Source organism: Phaenicophaeus curvirostris, chromosome 3, assembly GCF_032191515.1.
Source record: "Phaenicophaeus curvirostris isolate KB17595 chromosome 3, BPBGC_Pcur_1.0, whole genome shotgun sequence".
NCBI lineage: Eukaryota > Metazoa > Chordata > Aves > Cuculiformes > Cuculidae > Phaenicophaeus > Phaenicophaeus curvirostris.
Window position 1 is genome coordinate 29,970,723 of NC_091394.1, and position 20,983 is coordinate 29,991,705.

Sequence of the window (20,983 nt, forward strand, 5' to 3'; positions counted from 1 at the left end):
TTCACAGGTGCAATTTTGCTTCCATTGCCATGTTATATAAAAGCCTGCTCGCACAAATGAAGGACTTGAGCCTTAACAAAGGGAAAATGAAGTCCAAGTAAAATGTCCTGGCATAAAGCATGGCAGAAAAGAAACTTCCTCCCATCCATCGGAATCTGACACGGATCTTTTCATTCATCCTTTTACTTGCCTTTAGGCATACCTCCCAGCCGTTGTTAGGCAACCGTAATAATGTTGCTGAACATGCAGGCTGCCTAATTGGATTGCCCCTTTCTTGGATTTTTCTGTTCAAAGAGTCTTGGTCATCTTTAAGAAGGCGAGCATATGCAAGTTGTTTTGCTGGCTGATGTGATAAACCAGGGGGCTTTTAAGAGTTCTGTTGCACATCAAGGACAAAATTTTGCAAACTGTGTGAGCTTTGACGTCATGCTTAATTGAGAGCATAAGAATTTGCCTTTGCCACTACAGAGGTCTTACTAAATTCTGCTCTAATTCAGCACGTTCCCCAGTTGTATTCAAACTAGACTGTTCTAGTGAGAATTGTTGGTTGAAAGGCAGTATAACTACTCATATGAGTGGAGCTGAGCTGTACCACAAAAATATCGTGTTCAAACAGGCTGAGAATTTCCCGTGCCTTGTAACCATTGTCACTAGGGAGCTCTTACTAGCAAAAAATAGGTTAAGAAAAAGTTATGCTTTAGTACAGAATGAAATGCTACAGAAGGAACAACATATACTGTAAGAATGGGAAAGGTGTTTGTTCTTTTTACGTTCATGGGAAAGTAATTTTAGCATGTTGTTCAGAAGGGCCTGTTTCTCTATGCCAGATTAAAGTGAGTGAACTCTTGCAAGTGGTGTTGAACCCGAGGGTCTAGTAGTTTCCCTGGTTTTCCTGAGTGCATAAACTAAAAATGCATGTGATATGTATTTCCATAACCAAACTTGCCTTGTATTGATTATTGCTAGGGAAGTTGGCATTGTTTATGCTACTTTTGTCTTTATTTTTTTTCTTTAATTTTATTTTTTCTTATCTTGTTGCAGATTCACCAAGTTGAAGAGTCTTAACCTTTCCAATAATAATTTAGGAGACTTCCCACTGGCAGTCTGCAGTATCCCAACCCTGACTGAACTCAATGTGTCCTGCAATGCCCTCAGAAGCGTTCCAGCAGTCGTAGGCGAGATGCACAAGCAAGTACTTTCTTAAAACTTAATGTACACAGACTGATAATGTAGGCAACAAGCAGTTTCATGACTTTGTACATAATCTTGAGAAACAGTTTGAACCTACAGGGTTTTGTCAGAGCTGACTGTCTTGTAGATCTGTATGGAAGCATTTGTGAGTTGCGTGTGGAGGGGAAAAACCCTTTGTGTCTTGAAGCTCTTCTGGTCCCGAGTGTTTGACACAAGGATCACCTTCTTTAAATGTCCTTGGTTGCGGGCTTCATCTATCAATTGCACAAGTCACAGTTCTGGAGTTGTTTGAAGATATGACAAAACTGTCTAGCACAGCCTGCATTTCATAGTTGCAAGGCTTTTAATTTGGTCAATATCTTTAATAACAGATGTTACCATTATTCCTTAACGCTTTTCTTTCTTCTGCCCTTTTGTATGTTTTATTTCACTGTAACTGCAGCAGATTTGTGTGTTTATAGAAAAGAAGTGTGATTTAACAGGTCACCCACTTTCTTCACTCTCTCTTCCCCTCCCTGGCCTTTAATAGCTTACAGACATTTTTGTTGGATGGCAACTTTCTACAGTCCCTTCCTGATGAATTGGAGCATATGCATCAGCTCAGCTATATAAGTCTGTCCTTCAATGAGTTCACCGACATTCCAGGGGTGCTGGAGAAGCTGCCAGCCATGGATAAGCTCTGTATGGCAGGAAACTGCATGGAGACCCTGAACCTACAAGTGTTAAAAAGGATGCCTCACATTAAGCATGTGGATCTAAGGTAGGTATTTGAAAAAGGGGGAAAACAAGTGAGTCTAAGTTATTGATATTGAAGCAGTTTCTCTTTGGCTGTCAGAATAGCCCCCATGTATGAATCTGTTGTGTTAATCCATTGAACTATATTTCTGGCAGTATTATGTAACTCACAGCATTTGCTGTGACTTAGCACTCTTCTTTGAGGAAGAAGTAGCATTTAGGGGGATCAATAGTTAGGAAAGTGAGTGGAGGAAATTAATATTTATACAAAAAAACCCAAATGAAACAGAGTCTGGACACTGGTGATTCCTGCAGTTCTAGTTGGTGCAATGTTAATGTAATATAAATTGTAGTCCTTGACTCAAAAAGCTCCTGTCTGAAATCTTACAGATGCATAAGATGAAGAAAAGGGCAGTGAAGGTGAGAGGACAAAAATAGATACTTTAGTGTTTCTTGGTATGTTAAAAAGCTTTGTCTACCATGAGTAACGTGATTTTATTGATGCCCTCAGCAGAGTCTAAAGAGATCTTTATTGCAAAATGGCTGTGGTGTGAGTTGGTTCTTTATTCGTTCGGTATCTGCAGAATCCAGCTTCTGCAATCAGTTGGGCAAGGCTTAATTTAGAGCCTGGATCGTGAGGTCCAAACAACAATGAATTTTAGAACCATTTTGTTAAATTAAGCTATGCAAGCTAAAACTTAGCATACCACGTTGCTATGCATCCGATAGGCTTCGCAGTCAAGGAAGAGTCAGCACAAAAAAAACCCAGAAAACAGCTAGATAGATGGATGAATTCTGAAGTGTTTATGGTGGGGCTAAAATATGTCTGTGTGTGTTTGTATGTGTGTTAAGAGCAAATAAATAAAGCGGCCTTGGTGTAGGGATGCTGTGGCTGAGCTGAGTTCCAGTGGTACAGTTCTAGCCCTCTCATTGCCGCATCCTTTCTGCTTTAATGCTGCCTGGAATGTTAAATGTCAAGTGTGTTTGTAAACTGTGCTTGCTGCACAGCAGAGTGCTTTGCTTTAGTGAAATCAGAAGGAAGCACTGCTGGTTAGTCGAAAACAGCAAAAGTAAGCTGAGGTATGGGGGGGGCATATTACACCTTTTAATTGGACAGCGTAGCTACTCTGAAAACACAATGGTTACACAGAAGGCAACTCTTTGAAAGCAAAAGTAACAAGAAAACTCCATGTATATGCCATTGTCCTCACTAAGGGAGGTTTAATGGGCCTTTAATATACAGATTGTAGTGTTCTGGTCAGAAGTGAGAATTTGAAACTGAATTCTTTGGAGTGCTATACCATCTCAAGCGTTGCTGGGTTATAGATAATCTTCTATCAGTTGTAACGTCTGGGGAAGTTGCTGGGTATTGGCAATACACTGCAGTGGAGATGTGATAAAACCCATTCTCTTTTGTCTGACAGACCCACTTGTATTGAGGTTTTTGCTTTGTTTTCTTTCAACACCCATTTTCAGGCCTCTGAATTTGCCTGCTGTGGTACGTGACAAAGTGAGAGGCAAATATGGGAATCCATAGATCTCAATTTGGCCTTTCAATAAGAGAAGAGACTCCAATATCTGCAGGTTATTCGTGTCTGCAAGGCTTTTACAGCAGATGCTCTGATAGGCCAGCAGGAACTGTAGACGTTTTGTTCTTTTCCAGACTATCAGGCACAAGTAACAGCCAGATCATCTTTTATTTTTATAGACACAATAACAGTAATACTTACATTCTTGCAGAGCTTTTATCAGTAGTTTAGAAAGAAACATGGTGTCATCCTTCCTTTGTTGTGATGGATAGACCAACAGGGGTGATCCATCCCGGTTTTAAAATACTGTAACAAAGGGGAAGATATTTAAGATGAACCTTGAATCAGAATCTGGAGGCATGGTTGTTTAATCCAGCTCAGCTGATTGTAGAGTGGGCATGGGTTTGTCAGCGGGGGTCTGCCGTATAGCTACACTTAATCTCCTTTTTGTCTACAAGATTGAATTCACTTAGGAGATTGGAGGCCGGTGAAATAGATTTTCTGCATCACGTGACCCAACTGGATCTCAGAGACAACAAACTTGGGGAGCTGGATGCAATGGTTTTTAACAATGTCGAAGTGTTACACTGTGAACGGAATCAACTGGTAACCCTCAAAATCAGCGGATATTTTCTCAAAGTGCTGTATGCTTCCTCAAATGGTAAGTGCGCTTTCAGGGTTTTCATACTCAGTTCTCTGTGGGATGCTTATGTAGTGCAGTGCATGTAATCCAGGAGCTTCTTTACATGACCTTTGGATAAAAAGGTTTCACATAGGCAGTGTCATGCCAATTCTAAGCTTAAAAGTGACGGTGAAATAACACTGGGCTACTGATTTTGAGGTTTTGAAACTTGAAATCTTAAGGTTTGGGCTGAAGCTCCTCTCTCTCAGCAGGGAGGGCTCTTGAAGTTGACAGTTCTTCAGGTTGTATTATGTGTTGCTTTACCAAGGCAAACAGGGAATTTATTGCTTTTCCCCAGAGTTGAGAAAGTGTATACAAGTTGCTGTTTATGAGACAAACTAAAACTATATATAATTTGCTACTGCCTCTGCTTACTTTGGCCAGAAAGCTACAAAATCTATAATGAGTAATTTCATTTGTGTTCAATAATAAAAATAATGCAGCATTTTCTAACTGAATAACTCCTGTGTTCCATGAATAGCATTTATTTGATCTGTCTCTGGAAGCTGCTATTACTTAAAATACTCAGTTTTCAGCACTGTTTTTATTGTTTGGAGTAGTTTAGTATGGAATAAACAAAATACAAGCTCAAAAAGCTGTGAATTTGCTGAACAGCCTGCACTGCCTTTAAAAGGCTGTCACCTTAATGATATCCCAGCCTGTGCCTTCATTAAATATTCATGCCATGATCTTTGTAGCTGAGAAAAGTTAACAATCTGAGCATGTGCTATGCAATGTGAGCCGAGAACACAAGTCAACCCATATCTCAAAATCGGCTGCCTGTTTGGTCTTGCTGTTCCTCTTGGCTATCCTCTCCTTGTACCCTCAGCTACCTTGTTTTAATCTCATCTTCCAAAGGAACTGTGATGCCTGTTACATTTTAACTTGAGTGGAATGTCTGCTGGTTTTGTTTTGACCCATATTGCTAAGCATTAGCTACCTAAAAACCTTAGAATACGAAGTGTTATTGAAGCAATCAAAATACAACATTACTACCAGCAGTTGAGACACTGTGAAGGGTCTGTAAGGCTTCCTGAACCAGGAATTTCACAGAGATGCAAAGGCTTATGTAATGTGTTGAAAAATATTCTGGATCTTGCCATGATCTGGAGGATACTGGAGTATTCTGTAGCTCACTGTTCTAGAGTGGAGTGTCTCTCTTCTGTGCCTGTACCATCAGTGACCAGTGAAAAAAAGTGGAGCAGGTTCATGACTGACTATTCTGGGCAGAGTGTGGTGAAGGTGAGCTCATAGCTGTGGGACAAAAGTGAAAAAAATTAGAAATGGCCATGAAACTTTTAAAATCCTCCACTTCTTCCTCCCTGATCAGTTATGCAGTTTCTGTCATGGCAAGTACAATGTAATAACAGCAAATGTACTCAGACATAACGAAATAAAAAATCTCAGATCAAAGAAGTCCAGATCCTTGGAAGTTTAAGTTACTGACTTGTTCTGAAGTCTCTGGGTGTTAGCTGCTTAAAGTAACTCTTATGGAACAGCCATTTAGGTTCAAATCTATATCACCACTTTTGGTTTTATATGTTTTTCCCACCAGAACTTGTTCACCTTGATGTGTATCCGGTTCCTAATTGCCTGACTTATATGGATGTTTCTAGGTAAGAGTATGTTGTTTGGTTTTTTTTTCTTGGGCCTCTAAAATATACATCAATTACATTAACTGATGTTTTACTGTGAGGGAATGGCAGCAAGATTGGACCATACGGTATGAGAAGACTGATTCTCAGAGTTAGAGGATGGGCTTTTCTCTACTGGATAGCTCTTCCCTGTTTCCCTTCTGTAGATTTACTTTTTAATTTTTTCTTATTGCTAAAAGCAGAATGTTCCTTTGTAGTTCAAGTTTCTCTGATTTAAAGATTTCCTGTATTATAGAGATACGACACAATGATTCAGTTGTGCACCAGTATGAGACATGTACAGAAGTTTTCTTCCTGGATATGTCTGTGTCACAAGCCCAGCGTAGGTGACAGATTGATAGTTTACTCATCAGTTCAGCAGCTTCTGCAGCTCGTCGTTGTTCTCCACAGACATGGCTGCTGCAGGGGTGCCTGAAGTTGCCATTTGAATGCATCCATAAATCTCACCTTAACAAGAGAAGTGGCATAAGGAAAGAAATGGAAAAGGGGTTGTTTTAGCTTGCTTTACAGCCTAAGAACTGAATCAGGGAAGCACTTTATACATGTGCTTAATGCCTGTCTTATTTAAGGAGTTACTCATCAGCAGGTTGCAGTGGTGATGTCATTCATTAAAAAGGCTGCTTAAAGCACTCTGAAGCTGTTGAGGGTGATCATAACAATTAGTGAATTAATCTAGACAAGTGACAATCAACCTCAAAGTTTCAACTGTGAGTTGCTCACGTTGTGCACCTAAGTGTAACATGCAGGTGTGACTAAATGTGATTTCTTGAAAAGCATTCTTTTATAAAGCTGTAAACAAAATTGGTGCACAGTGCATGAGTTTGATCACAAAACCCATTTTGTGCCTCAGTTCAGTGATGGCATTGTAACTAAATAGGTAGGGTGTCTTCAGCTTCTTGGTTTGCTGGGAATTGGGAAATCTGTTTGAGATTGAAAAGGAAGCTGAGTATACGAGGGATTGAGTTGCTATCGCATATTTTGGTGAAAGGGCAATTGCATGAATAATCTATAGGACGTGAATGAGCGTGAACATTCATTTATGTTCATGGTGTGTAAGGTCCTATTCCTAAACTTCAAGTCTGCAAGTTCCTGAATATTGTTTGATGCCCAGTTTTGTATCTGTGCATGCTGTCTGAAGTAGTGGCTATATGAATGCTTATGTGCACAATTTCCTCCATGAATTTTGTGCTGTTAATTTTTGGTTTTAAGGTCAGATACCTGGGTGCCCCACTATGCCTAGCTGCGTGCTTTCAGTGCAATATTTGGAAACGTAGTTTCAAACAACTTAGTTTTTAAAGGAGTTAGGTTTTGTGCAGGCAACTGCAAGAAAAGCAGAACACTTGACTTTAAAGATACCCAGAAAAAGAAAAAAAACATTGCTGTATTCAGCAAGATAGCTGGAGTGGTAGTGTGGATTTCAGGACTGAATTTCTAGGGCATCAAAGAGGTGTGTTTGAACAGTGTAGGGTGTGAATGTCTTCTGAGGGAAGACTTCATAACTTTTCTTCTCCATGGAGAGACTTCATCGTTGATAATCTGATGCTGTTAATACTTATTCCCTGATAGTTTGGAAGCAGCTTTTTCCATCTTATTAGTGCCTGCACATCTAGGGAGGGTAATGGTGCTGTTAGCTTTCCTGTCCCCTCACTTAAGACTTTACTGTGCTGGTAGTGCCCTTAGAGAAGGAGGGGTGATGCAATCTCATAGGAAACATTATGTAGCAGATATATTTCCTGCAGGTATCTGTATCTCTCTTGAGGCTGTATTCTTAGTAGCCTTTATGTCTCAATTACCATTTAATTTATCCCTCTTTGTGTTCTCTATTCATAGGAATCACCTGGAGAACCTGCCTGAGTGGGTATGTGACAGCAGGAAACTGGAAGTGTTGGATGTTGGCCACAATCGGATACGTGAGCTGCCTGCCCAGTGAGTCTTGCAAACCAGTTGCACAAAGTGGAACAGGATAAGCAATTCAGAAATAATTGCTGATTCAGGGTTAAGCTTGTTCAAGTGATTACCAAGCCAGTTTCATCTTCTGTTTGATTATATTTTCACCTTGCGGGGTGTCATCAAGTCTCAAGCTCCCACACAGCTTTTCTTTTGCTTTCATGGAGAGAAAACAGTGCCTTTAAACTCCACGTGGAAGTTTTGAAGCTGTTCATGCGGATGTTCAGGCAGGAAAGCCCTTTATTTTTAATGCTGAAGATTAAATATTTGCAGCCATAACTTTGCATGACAGTTTAGAGATCCAGAACCTGTAACTTAGTTTCAGTGGTGCCCAGGGACTCTAGTTCACAGCCCTGTTTGAGTGAAAGTAGTTGAGAGGAGAAGATAGTGTCTCATTAAGCAAGCAAACTCCTGCAAATCGTCCTTGCTACAAAGATGATCTCTATTTCAAGAGTCTAAATTTGATAAATATAAATGGTGGGAAAGGAAGTGAATAGGAAGGAAGAAAGGAACTGAGTTTAAATAATGAATGGCAGGTGAGTATACTGGTCAGGTGCTGGTATTGAGAATTTTTGAGTCCCTGGCTTCATTGAAAGAGAGCTGTCATTCTTTGTTGCTATGTACACTTCAAAAAGATGTTAAAGAGGCAGAATCTACTAGGCACAAAGGGCAAAATTGTGTGGGGATGTGCAGAGCCATTGAATGTTGTAGACAGCTAGTATATGATGAGCTATTAGATATTTTCCTTACGGAGCTGTAGAACACAGAAGAGCATCAGAAACCAAAAAGGATAGTTTTGTGTGGGTCAGATGAATATGCCATGTGATGTAAACTGGCAATTTTAGTGTCAAAAATGGGAAAAGAATGGATTTCAGAAATGTGGGCAGAAAATGATGGGAAGAGATCTACTGAAAAAACTAACAGGCTAATGTGCAGACTAGTAATACTTCTGTTTTTTTCATACAAAGTGAAACCATGCCTACTCAGAAGGTGGGGGGAGCAAAAGTTCATTTGCCTTTCATTTGCACTTCATAACAGCAAAGACTGTCGAGGCATACCGGATATCTTTGGGAGATTAATGATTAGCTGGAATTAGGTACAGTCAACATCCCACTTGTCTCTCCTGCCATCTTATCATTAACCCCAGGAAATAGCTTATCTCTAAAAGCTTCTCTTTGTTGTGTGTGTCTAGATAACTTAGCTCCTAATAAGTCAACTGAGTTTTAAGGCTGAGTTTAAAATACAGGCTTGGAACATCTGTTAAACTTTAGGGAAATTTGAGTCTGGATTCAAATGCAAATGTCTCGGGCATATAGACCTACTGTTAGGTATCAGGTAAATAGTGGTGCTCAGAAAGTGTGTTCACATGCACTGTGTGTTTTTTCTTCTACGTAGAATAGCACTTTGAAAACCTGTGAAGCTTAGTGAGCAGGACTCTTCTAGGATGCTTGCAACTTAACCGTAGATGTTCAAGCCTTGACCAGCCAGCAGTTTCCAGGAAGGCTGAAGGTTGCATCGAATCTAAACAAACTATAGTTGGTGCTATGTGTGTTTGCTTCAAAGCAGAAAAAAAGAATCCTTGAAGACAGAGAGTTGAGGCAATTGAGATAGAGGACTGTGTACTAACGTTTGTCTCAATTAAAGAAAGTGGGACCAATGTACACTGGGCTGTAATGCAGCCATTTCTTCTTTAAAAGTACTGAAAAATAAGAAAGATGGTACTTAGTTTTAACTATGCAGGAGAAATTCATTGTCGTAAAGCTGATATTGCCAAAGATTGTTCAAAGAAAATGAAAATGCTTCAATTAAGGGCTGCTGCCATCAATGAACATGTGCATTTTAGTTCTTTTTTGTCTGTCTTTTTAAATGATCTATTTGTATTCAACATTGTGTTCTCTTGAACAGTTGCGTATTAAAGGAATTAGTTGAATGCTTTCACCAAACCGTGTTCTCTCAGAAAATGCTGAGTGTTGGGCTTGTCCTTAGAATTTTTTGATCTCATCCAAACTTTCAGTGGGAGTCAGGCAAGTGACAGAGCTGCCCATAGCTAGAGCAGTCCCAGTGGTTCCCCACTTGGCTTGAGAAGTAGGTGGCCCAGGCTCATCAGGAGCTCGCTTAGTTACAACTGGTGGTTCAACCTCTCTTCAGGGATCCCAGTTCCTTTGGTGTCTGTGTAACTTGGAAAACAAGCGAAAAATATACACACACCCAAAAAAGGGGCGTGAGGGGAAGAGTTAGTTCTTCTGATTTATTTATAAAACATATTTTCAAGGAAAAGTTCATTGCTAAGGTTTTTCTCCACTTTTTTTTTTAATTTTAAAATGGCACTGCCTCCACCCATCCAAAAAAAACCTCAGTAATTTTTTTTGGGGGGGGAGGTGGTATCACCCAATTTTGCTTTTTCCTGTAATATTATATTGTCAATTATACTGGCCAGACTTGATTGTGAAAGGAAACAGAATTGAAAGACAAATCTATAAATAAGAGAGATTTTCAAGTAGCAGTGAAGTGAAACGAAAACTGCTAAGTGAGAGAAACATAGTGAATATATGCTTATCACTGTATGGTAAGTCTTTTCACCCTGTGTTGAGCCTTCTGGAATGATACAGCTGGCTGTTTGACTTGTATCCATGGTCATATCGCAGATGATCCAGCCAACTGAGATAACTGTTAACACTGGCGCACAGATACAGGGTATGATGATATCTGTCAAGGGAAAAATACTCAGCATACTTCAATGATGATTTTGGCACAATAATCCAATGACCTCGTGTATTGTAGGGGTGGGGGGGCATGGCAAGGCTCTTTATGTGTATTTGGGTCATTGTAACAGCGACAAGAAGATTTTTACTTTAATGCTGAGTAATTTGAGTGTCTTTGAAACAGGTCAGCATGATGCATGGGCTTGCCAGATTAAACAGTATGGTGATGGGAGTGTAAGACAGGTGGCAGATGAAGAATAATCTTTTTCTTAACTTGCTGAAAGTGGTTCCTATTCAAAATTGAGAATTGCTCCGTTTTTGAGATCTTTAGGTGCAGATTTTAAACTCTTTATTGCAGTGTTTTTACTTCAAATTTTAGTTTTATTTGATCAAAACAGCTGTTTATTTCTTGTCTCTTTGCATTGCGTTCTTCTTACCCTCTGCTTCTCCTGCAGCCTCCCAAAAAATGCAGCAGGGGCATAGATCTCCAGGTCATCTATCGCTGGTGAAAGCTCAAGAAAGCAAAGCCGATTAGATAAATTTCATTTGCTGTACAACTGGAAAGGAGGCTTTCTGTTAGTCTGGTATTAACAGAAAAGGAAAACAGGGGGTGGGGAATTGTATTAGATTATGAGTCAGCACTTGATGAATAGAGCACTATGAAGCTTGTGGGGTGACTGGTGGTTTCACCCACACTTCTGAAGTTCCTCCATTAGCCAGGGGGATCCCACAAGTGCAGTTTTCTGCCGGCATTGTTAGCAATTACCTCCTTCATTGTCACACTTTTATATTCATGTTTTATATAGTGCAATAAGATAACCTTTTCTCACTACTCTTACTCCTGAATCATCCTTAAACCGCCTTCCCTGTCTCTGAACAACCTTTTTAAGAAGTTGGTGGAGAGTGGGAAGACATTCTGGGATCTGTGCGTAATTAATACCATGTCTGCTAATCAGTTGGCTGAATCACTTTCCTGTAATGAACTGTGATACTGCACCTAAATTCTCAAAGCAATTCTTCGATTTAAGTTTTTCTCATTTTTGGTGTTTATTATTCCTCCAAGGTTGTTTTACAATAGTAACCTGCGTAAGCTGCTGGCAGGACATAACATGTTAGGAAGGCTACCAGATCGGCTTGAGCGAACACAAGTGGAGGTCCTGGACGTGCAACACAACCAGCTCCTTGAACTGCCATCTAACCTGCTTTTGAAAGCAGACAGGTAAACATAAAGAAATTTCATCTCAATTTGCTTTATGTGTTACTTCCTAGCTGAAAGGATAATATGAGGTTCCCCTAATTTGAAAGTTGCCAAGCCTTGTATGGTAAGAACAGATGTCTGTCCAACTCACCAAAACACATTCTTTTTATTCTGGTTTTGTTGCCTTATATGGTTGCTTCTTTTTCCCTACCAAGCTCCTGCTGAACACCTACTACTTGAAATCTAGCTGTAGAGTGAAGCACATGCTATTTTCTATTACATACACTCAGATGGGTTAGTGGCAGTTTCTTTATATACATATTTCTTAGGCTTGTTTGATGGAGTGTGAAAGCTTTTTTTTTTCCCCCCTTCAGTCAGAGGCTAGAACTTATTTATACCTGTCAAACAAAACAAAATCTGTGCATAAGGCTGTCAGAATAACTCAATTATTCCCCTGTCCTTGCTTTGTGAATTTTTTATGCCTTTCAAATGTTTGTCACTAATGTAGCTGGTGTCACCACTTGATCTGCTTTCTGGGTTCTTATTTTTATGCTGCTGTTTCTTTAGTCTCAGAGTCTTCATAATTTTTTTTCCCCGTGTGTGAACATACCCTGTAAAGCCACTGTGGTTGAAATACAGAAGGCTGATAGCGTAGTTTGGGGGTGGTGATGGGCTTGCCCCTCTTGTTGTCAGTGTTCCTTGCACCTTTGTACTTCCACAAGTAATCATGGCATTTCTGAGTGTTCAACCCATACATAATTTAACAGGTAGTGAGATTGTGTGCTGCAGGGTTTTATTTCTGGTCCTGTGACAAAAGGAATGCATAGCTCCTGGGTTTCCTGAGCAGAGGAGAAGCACGAGGAGTGATGATCTCACTGTCAGAGCTCCTCACCCAATTAGGAGTATTGCAAAACCCAAACTTGTATACTGTTGTCTGTTCTGTTGTGAACCTCTGGTTAAACTTCCAGGGATTGACAGCACTGGGAGTTGGAGAATTAGATTCACGGTTGAGGTGATTTCTGAATTTCTTCACATACTGACTCTTGAACAGTAATGTTCTGAGGAGTTTATCATTTAGGATGAAAAACATCTTTTACACAGTAAATCTTACTAGGATGGGGGTTTGGTTCTGGGAACCAGTGTGTGATTAATTTCAGGCTTGATTTGCTTTAAAGAACCTTTAAAACAACTTTTGTACTTTGATTTTTATTTTTAACAATATTATTGTGTACCTGTCCACATTCAAGCCTGTGTAGAGTACCAACTTTGGAACAAATTGAATATCAGCCCAGTTATTGTGATGTTAATTTACTGTTTCAGTCAGCACTTTACATAAAAGTGTGGTCAAAGCATTGAAACTTACCAATGTTGCTGCTGTAATAATTGTGACTGTCTGGCACATTTCTGTTTAAAAGTGGTGAAATTCATAGCCTATTCATGTGGCAAAAATGTTACATATCAGCAGCTGTAATTGTGTTGTGGATGACTTCCAACTATTGTACATTAGAGATTTTATGAACTTCAGAAATGGAACCTTGTAAAAAGCTTTTTTTTACAGGAAGTTGCAAAACTAGTTAAATCAAAAAGTCCTATTTACAGGTCTCAAGTTGAAATTCCTATTTATTAACTTGGAAAGGAGAGAAATCTTCTATTAACTTTCAAAAAGCCACTGGCATCTTTGAAAGCAAAGAGAGAAATAATTTTGTAAAATTTGTATTAAAAACAGGTTATAGGAAGGTTATAGGACTAGGGTATACGTTAATGCAATTTTGGCAGTGAGAGAGAACCTGAATGGGGTTTTTTTGTACTGCAGCTCATCTTTTTAAACTGAGCTACAAAACTGTAGGCAGCATTACATTATTTTTTTTTATGATGCCAAAATGAGCAAGTACAGGCTAAAACCAGAATTGTGGGGAGATTTCCAGAAGTTGCTAAATGTGTGTTGAAAAGATATAAAATTGAAAAAATATTGAATAACAATATTATATGGCTTATGGAGGAAGTTTTCCCCTCTGCAGCTTTGTTCTGCAGCTTTCAAGCAGTACAGGGAATGTGTTTTCAGAGTCTTCTACAAGTATTAACTGACAGGACTTACGGCCACGTGGGGGACCATGCTGAAGCAGTCTGTTCCTGAGGGACTGCACCCAGTGTAAGGGGCTCATGCTGGAGCAATTCATGAATAACTGCAGCCTGTAGGAAGACTTTTAAGTTCCTGGAGAACTGTCTCCCATGGGAGGGACCCCCATGCTGCAGCACAGGAAGACTGTGAGGAGTCTTCCCGCGGGAGGCAAAAGCGTCAGAGACAGCGCGTGATGAACTGACCCCAACCCCCATTCCCTGTCCCTCTGCTCTGATGAGGGGAAAGAGGGAGAGAAAATTGAGAGTAAAGTTGAGTCCAGAAGAAGGGAAGGGTGGGGGGGGAAGATGTTTTAAGATTTAGGTTTATTTCTAATTATCCTACTCTAATTCAGTTGGTAATAAATTAAACTAATTTCTACAAGTCAAGTCTGGTATCCCCATGACAGTAATTGCTGAATGATTCCTCCCTATCCTTATCTCAGCCCTTGAATTTTTGTTATATTTTCTTTCCTCTGTCTAGCTGAGGAGGGGGAGTTTCAGAGCAACTTCAGTGGACACCTGGTGTCCAGCCAGAGTCCACCCACCACACTACAAGAAACATCTTTCTTCTTATTTTGTTTTCAAATGTTTGCATCTGTCAGCAGATAAGTGTCAACAGAAATGAGCCTGGGCTAGGGAAAGGAGCTCAGGGGTTTGTTTTGCTTTGATGAAAGGTAAGATGCTTCTCCAAGCATTCCCCGGGAAGCACAATCTGTACTGACAGATGTGCCAAGAGAACTGGGTTTCCCTAGCAGTCTGCCATGGTCTCTGCCCAGCGTGTAATGTTGGGCAAATTACTTTACCTTACAGAACCTTTATCTCTCCATAAAATGACTTACCTTTGCAGCCTTGATATGATTAGGGTGTTGGGGTTTTTGTGGAAAGATACTCAGGTCTGTACAACTAACAGATGATACCTTGTCTGGATATGAAGCCTCATGCTGTGAATTATAAATGCTTTCTCCTTCCCTATCCTGAAAATTTGACAAAGTGGGTGTGAAGTGCCTTGGGCGAACTTCAGCACAAGCACTGGTGGGCTTTGACATCTAGAACATCTGAGGAAGGGAGGGAAATCGGTGCATGCAAAGTGAATATAAATTTGTACTGGAAAAAAAGGAGAAATACTGAAAAAAACTCTGTTCTCTTCATAGAAGAATCAACAAGCACTGTTTTTCTACCGTAGTCCTTCAAAAAACATTGAAAAGGTGTCATTCTCTGCTGAAGGGTATACTTTAGGGATATTTTGTTGGACTGCTATTTAATTAATTTTCTATTTTAAACTGTTACTTGAGGAGAAATTGAGAGCTAGCCTATGAAACGTTTCTCTGACCACGACAGAACTGAATTCTGTTTATTGCACTGAAAGTATGCACAGCTTGATCATGTTAGCAAGGATTTCTCTTGTAGGGTGGGGATTTTCTTGGCAAGTTGAGCGCCACAGAGGCAGCCAGATAATCTCTTCATTTCTTATTACCAGATGCTGCAAAAACAGAGAATTCATGCAAGTGCTATGGCTGATGGGAAAACTCCCAAGCTGAGTCCTGAGCCTTTTTTATTACACCTGCATTCCTGCAGCCTTTAATTTCTGTCATCTGTCACATGCGTTGTGATGCTTCTCCCGCTCTGTCCAATTCTTGTACAGACTTTTTTCTGGCTTCCTCGACAAGCTTGCAGAAAACTACCATTCAGTGGCATGAAAACTTTTGTACAAAATGCTCTTTGGGTAAGACAAGAAAGCTTAAAAGAGCTTTAGCTGGGTATGGTGGAAAATCAGTGGCAGTGGTTGGGGGCATTAAAAATGGAGACACAGTGGCGAAGAGCAAGGGTCTCCCTCTTGCCTAAGCTTCCTTTCCAGTTAGCATGAAACAGCTATCAAAATATTTAAAGCAGAAGTAGGCCTGTGAGAACCTCATGAGGTTCAACAAGGCCAAGTGCAAGGTGCTGCACCTGGGTTGGGGCAATCTGTGGTATCAGTACAGGTTGGGGGATGATGTGATTGAGAGCAGCCCTGCAGAGAAGGACCTTGAGATGTTGATTGATGAGAAGCTCAGCATGAGCTGACAGTGAGGCCCAGAAGGCCAACCATATCCTGGTCTGTATCAAAAGAATTGTGGCCTGCAGGGTGAGGGAGGTGATTTTGCCTCTCTACTCTGCTCCTGTGAGACCCCACCTGGAGTATTGTGTCCAATTCTGGAATTACCAACATAAGAAGGATATGAAACTGTTGCCATGGGTCCAGAGGAGGGCCACAAAGATGCTGGAGCACCTCCCATATGAGGACAGGCTGAGAGAGTAGGGGCTGTTTAGCCTGGAGAAGAGAAGGCTCCAGGGAGACCTTATAACAACCTTCCAGTACCTGAAGGGGCTGCAGGAAAGGTGGGGAGGATATTTTACAAGGTCATGTAGTGATAGGACTAGGAGGTAGGTGGCTTAAAATTGGAAGGGAGAAGATTTAGACTAGACATCAGGAAGAAGTTCTTCATGATGAGGGTAGTGACGCGCTGGCACAGGTTGCCCAGGAAAGCTGTGGCTGCCCCATCCCTGGATGTGTTTAAGGCCAGGTTGGATGGGGCCTTGAGCACCTTGTTCTGGTGGGATGCGTCTCTGCCCAAGGGAGGGTAATTGGAACTGGATTATCTTTTAAAGTCCCTTCCAACCCAAACCAGTCTATGATTCTGTGATTCTATGCGTAGCTGTGATGTGCGTAGCTTAAACCTTGGGCTTTGTTTGGTCGTGTCTGACAGTGGCCAGCTGTGGTGGCTAAGCCACTGTCAGCTATTCAGAGCCCATCTAGACTCTCATCTGCTTGGTTCTTGTTTTCAGCTTTGTTCAGCTGTTCTTATCTGTTTTGATGTTCTGTTTGTTTGTTTTGATTTGATTTAATTTGTTTTGATTTGTGGTTTTTTGTTGGAGTTCTGGAAGGTGACCCAATTAAACTTGCTCTTGTTTGATATTTGCCATTTCCACCCACTGTGGCTGCTTCTTTTGGATGCAATTATTGAGTCCTGTTGTGGATGCAGAAGTCAGGGAGGAAACAAAGTCAAATGAATGCAAAGAGCTATTTGTGTGTGTGATGCACGTACTTCTATTCCAGAAATGCTTAGTTGCATTCATTTCTTTGCTTGTAGGTTGGAGTTTGCAAGCAGATATATTAGAAACTGGAGAAATCCCAGTTAATGAAACAGCTAAAGATAGGTTAGAAAGCAAGAGCTGAGATGACAGTGGCAGTTAAGATGGGTTTTTTGGCAGTCTGTCCACAGGAAGGGGATTCACTGGAATGTTTTTGCCCTTTTTTGGTATGGGCTGGAAAAAGTGGCTTGATTCCCCTCCCTCCCAAGACACACTGAGCTTACAGGATTCTTCCTCGCACACCTGCTACCACAATCACAAATTATTTTGGGATTAGTTGATCAGAAACTGAGGACATGTCTGCAGCAGAAGGGACTGAAGAAGAAATTTTGATTACTCTGTGCTGATGGAGATCTTGGGGCACAGGCCAAACTGGACATCTCTATTTCTCTGCATGTTCTCTTTTTGCAGCTGCAATGTTCTTTCCAACTTTTATCAGTTCTTTCAGGCTAAGCACAGTGGGTTTGATTTGCTGCTGCTTGGCTATTGGATGCAGTTGTCTGTTGCTCCTTTCAGCGTTGAACATTCCTGATCTTTTTGGAGGACTTAGACTTTTTTTTTTTTTCAGTGGTGGCTGTGCCTTACCAGCAAGCCAAGTTTGCCAAGCTATCTTAGAAAACAGTGAGGAATTGGGAGATGCTGTATTGTCATGATGGTCTATATTCAGCTCTTGCATGTGCTAGAGGTAGGCATTGGTGTTAAAAAATTTCAGACCTTCTGTAGTTTTCAGTAGAAGCTTTTCTTCCTCTACTTTTGGAAGCAGAATCTTCTGAGTTTAAATAGGGAATGCATATGACCACATATTAGGTCTGTGTTATTGAATTCAATCCATGTCCTTGATTGTAGTCTGTTCTTTGGAGCAGTCTTTTTTTCCTATTTTTTCTCTTGGAGAAGTTAAATACTGCAAGGGATTGTACTTTTATACCCCATAAAAATGAAGGTGACTTATTCTCCGGACGGAGTTCAATGTTTGTTATTACCATAGATCACAATTTGCACCTTGTCAAAGCTGAAGGATTCTGGCATCGCCCTGCTATCTCCTTCAGTTCTTTCTTAATCTCTAACACTCTTTTGATACTTGTTAATTCATGCTTTCCTTGCTATGTTATACTCTGGTATGTGCACAGGCTGCTGAATTCAGGTTTTTGTAGTGATGCTGTACTTTTTTCATGAGCTGGTGGTATAACGTGTGGGAGGAACTGGAAAGGGAAACAATTAATTTTGGACCGAGCTTTAATGCTTGACATTCTGCTTCCATCTGATAAGCAATATGAGTGGGATATCTTCAAGGAACATGAATCAGTTTAAGTCCATGCACAAGAGGTATGGGAACAGTTGTGCCCAAGTAAATTTCCGCTCCTCTAGGGGGCATTTTTTAAGATGTGCCTTCTATGGTAGCAGCTGGCACATTGCATGAGGATGAAGAAATAGGGTAGTGGAAATAACCCGGAGGGAGACTTCTGTGTTAAGTCAGTGTGAGGGAAAACCTGATGGGCAAGTATGATTTCTTTTTTTTTGATACAAGATTATAGCACAGAATTGACAAAGCTTTGGCAGTAGCAATGAATATATTTTAAGAATTATTTGAGAATAACAATGTTTTTACCATTTTAATGTAACAGCTGTTTTGAAAGGAACGTGTAAATAAGCACCATACTATTTTTCTAAAATGTTGATTTTATTCTAATGATGTCAGCTATAGACAGAGATTGGTATGTGGCTGTCCTGAACCTGACTGAGTGCTACCCAGCCATAAGTTGTTACATATGGGGTAGGTGAGATACCCTTCTACCACAAGCTTCCCATTCTAGACTGTTGGCACAACTTTGCTAGCCACCTAAATTTTGTTCACATCAAGGCACTAAACTGTAGGTCATGTTGTTGTGTTCTGTATTGCTTTCTGGAAAATTTGGTAAAAGGATGGAGGGACACAGAGCAGCAGCTCTCCTTTGTCCTTTCCTCGTTGGAAAAGATATGCATCAAAACTTTTTATTTTTCCGAGAATATGCAGATTCTGGCCACTTGTAATATCAGTGGGGAGACAGCTTGAAATTTGTTGTTGTATTCCACCTATTGAAAGTTTATTGAAAACGGAAGACCTTTTGTTTGGTGCATTTTTCCTTTGAATTTAAAGTTGCTTCAGTTTAGTATACTATGAATTTCAGCTTTATCAGAGCAACGTACCTTTTCTTATTCAAAGCTTTCAGCTGTGTTTTGAGCTGCCTGTACTTGAGTGAAGTTATGTTCTTCTGAACTTTATAGCCACAGGGTGCTCTCTAGGTTGACTGCTAGGCTCTTCTGGGTTATTAAAAGAAGGTACATGTGAAACACTCTAGGTTATTCTGCTGCAGCTTACAAAACCGTCGGTAAAATACAGATTCTTCTTCAAGATAGTGGAACATGCCTTTCTTGGGGGATTTTTTGCTGCCGCTTCCTCATCTGTGTCATATTCCTGTGCAAGTTTTCAGTTTTTCAGTTTTCCCAGCAGCCTTCAATTTTTTTATTACTGAAGACTTTCCAGGCTGAGCTGAAGATGACCATTTTGTACTATGAGCGGTTAATATTAAAGTTGCGCTATCAAAAGTGGCTTTTTTGTGGAGAGAGAAGACTATTGTGCATGTTAGATTGAAGTTGTCAAATTAATAGTTATCTGTACTTTAGTAACAGGTGTGCTTGCTGGTATTTAAGTACAGGAGGTGTTGATGTAGTATGCTTCCACTTAGTAGTCCAACTTTGAATGCGCTTAATGTATTTTTAGTTTATAGCTAAAGAGTGAATCATAGAATGGTTTGGGTTGGAAGGGACCTCGAAGATCATCCAGTTCAACCCTCTTGCCACAGGCAGGGACACCTGCCACTAGATTGGATTGCTCAAAGTCTCATCCAACCTTTGAAGACCTTGGAGGATGGGTATTCCATGGCTTCTCTGGACAACCTGTTCCAGCGCCTCACAGGAAAAAAAAAATTCTTCCTAATAGCTAATCTAAATCTCCCTTCTTTCAGCTTAAAACTGTTCCCCCTTGTCCTGTCACAACATGGCCTTGTAAGAAGTCTCTCTTCATCTTTCTTGTAGGTCCTCTTTAGGTACTGGAAGGCTGCTATAAGGTCTCCCTGGAGCCTTCTCTTCTCCATGCTGAACAAGCCCAACTTTCTCGGCCTGACTTCATAGGAGAGATGCTCCAGCCCTCACATCATTTTTGTGGCCCTTCTCTGGCCTTAGCCCAACAGTTCCATGTCCTTCTTTTATCGGGGCCCCCAGAGGTGAACATAGTACTCCAGATGGTATCTCATGACAGAGGAGTAGAGGAGGAGAATCACCTCCATCTGCCTGCTTTTTTTGCTTTTTTTAGTCGTGCTTTTTTTGATGCAGCCCAGGATGCTTTCTGGGCTGCTAGTGCACATGGGTCATGTTGAGCTTCTTATCCACCAGCACTCCCAAGTCCTTCTCAGCTGGGCTGCTTTCAATCTATTCTTTGCCCATCCTTATTTGTGCTTGGGATTGCCCCAACCCACGTACAGGACTCTGACTTGGCCTTGTTGAGCATCATGAGGTTCACGTGGGTCCACTCTCGGGCCTGTCAAGGTCCCTCTGGATGACATCCCTTCCCTCCAGTGTGTCAACCACACTACACAGCTTGGTGTCATTGGCAAACTTGCTAAGGTTGCTGTCAATCAGTCCCATTGTTCATGTCTCTGGCAAAAGTGGTCCCAGTGTGGAATGCCACTCATCACTGGTCTCTACCTGGACATTGTACCACTGACCGCAACTTTTTCAGTGTGACCATCAAGCCAATTCCTTATCCACTGAGTGGTCCATCCATCAAATCTCTGTCTCTCCAATTTAAGAGACAAGAACATTGAGTGGTACAGTGTCAAATGCTTTGCTCAAGTCCAGGCAGTTGATGTCAGTTACTCAGTCAGGCATGATTTGCCCTTAGTGAAGCCACGTTGGCTGTCACCAGTTACCTCCTTATTTTCCATGTGATTCAGCAGAGTTTCCGGAAGGTTCTACTCCATGATCTTGCCAGGTGCAGGGGTGAGACTGACTGGCCTGTAGTTCCCCAGCTCATCTTTTTTGACTTTTAAAAATGGGAGTTA

At 40.8% G+C, this 20,983-nt stretch overlaps 1 protein-coding gene across 1 annotated transcript in view; it reads left to right on the plus strand.

Moving 5' to 3' along the window:
* Positions 1-20,983, plus strand: part of PHLPP1 (PH domain and leucine rich repeat protein phosphatase 1) — a 144,881-nt gene that overhangs the window by 104,463 nt on the left and 19,435 nt on the right. Inside the window, exons 5-10 of the mRNA XM_069853552.1 lie at positions 1,042-1,188; positions 1,721-1,951; positions 3,914-4,116; positions 5,693-5,753; positions 7,623-7,718; positions 11,505-11,660. Coding sequence (XP_069709653.1) covers positions 1,042-1,188; positions 1,721-1,951; positions 3,914-4,116; positions 5,693-5,753; positions 7,623-7,718; positions 11,505-11,660 — 894 coding nt within the window. The remainder of the gene's footprint in view (positions 1-1,041; positions 1,189-1,720; positions 1,952-3,913; positions 4,117-5,692; positions 5,754-7,622; positions 7,719-11,504; positions 11,661-20,983) is intronic.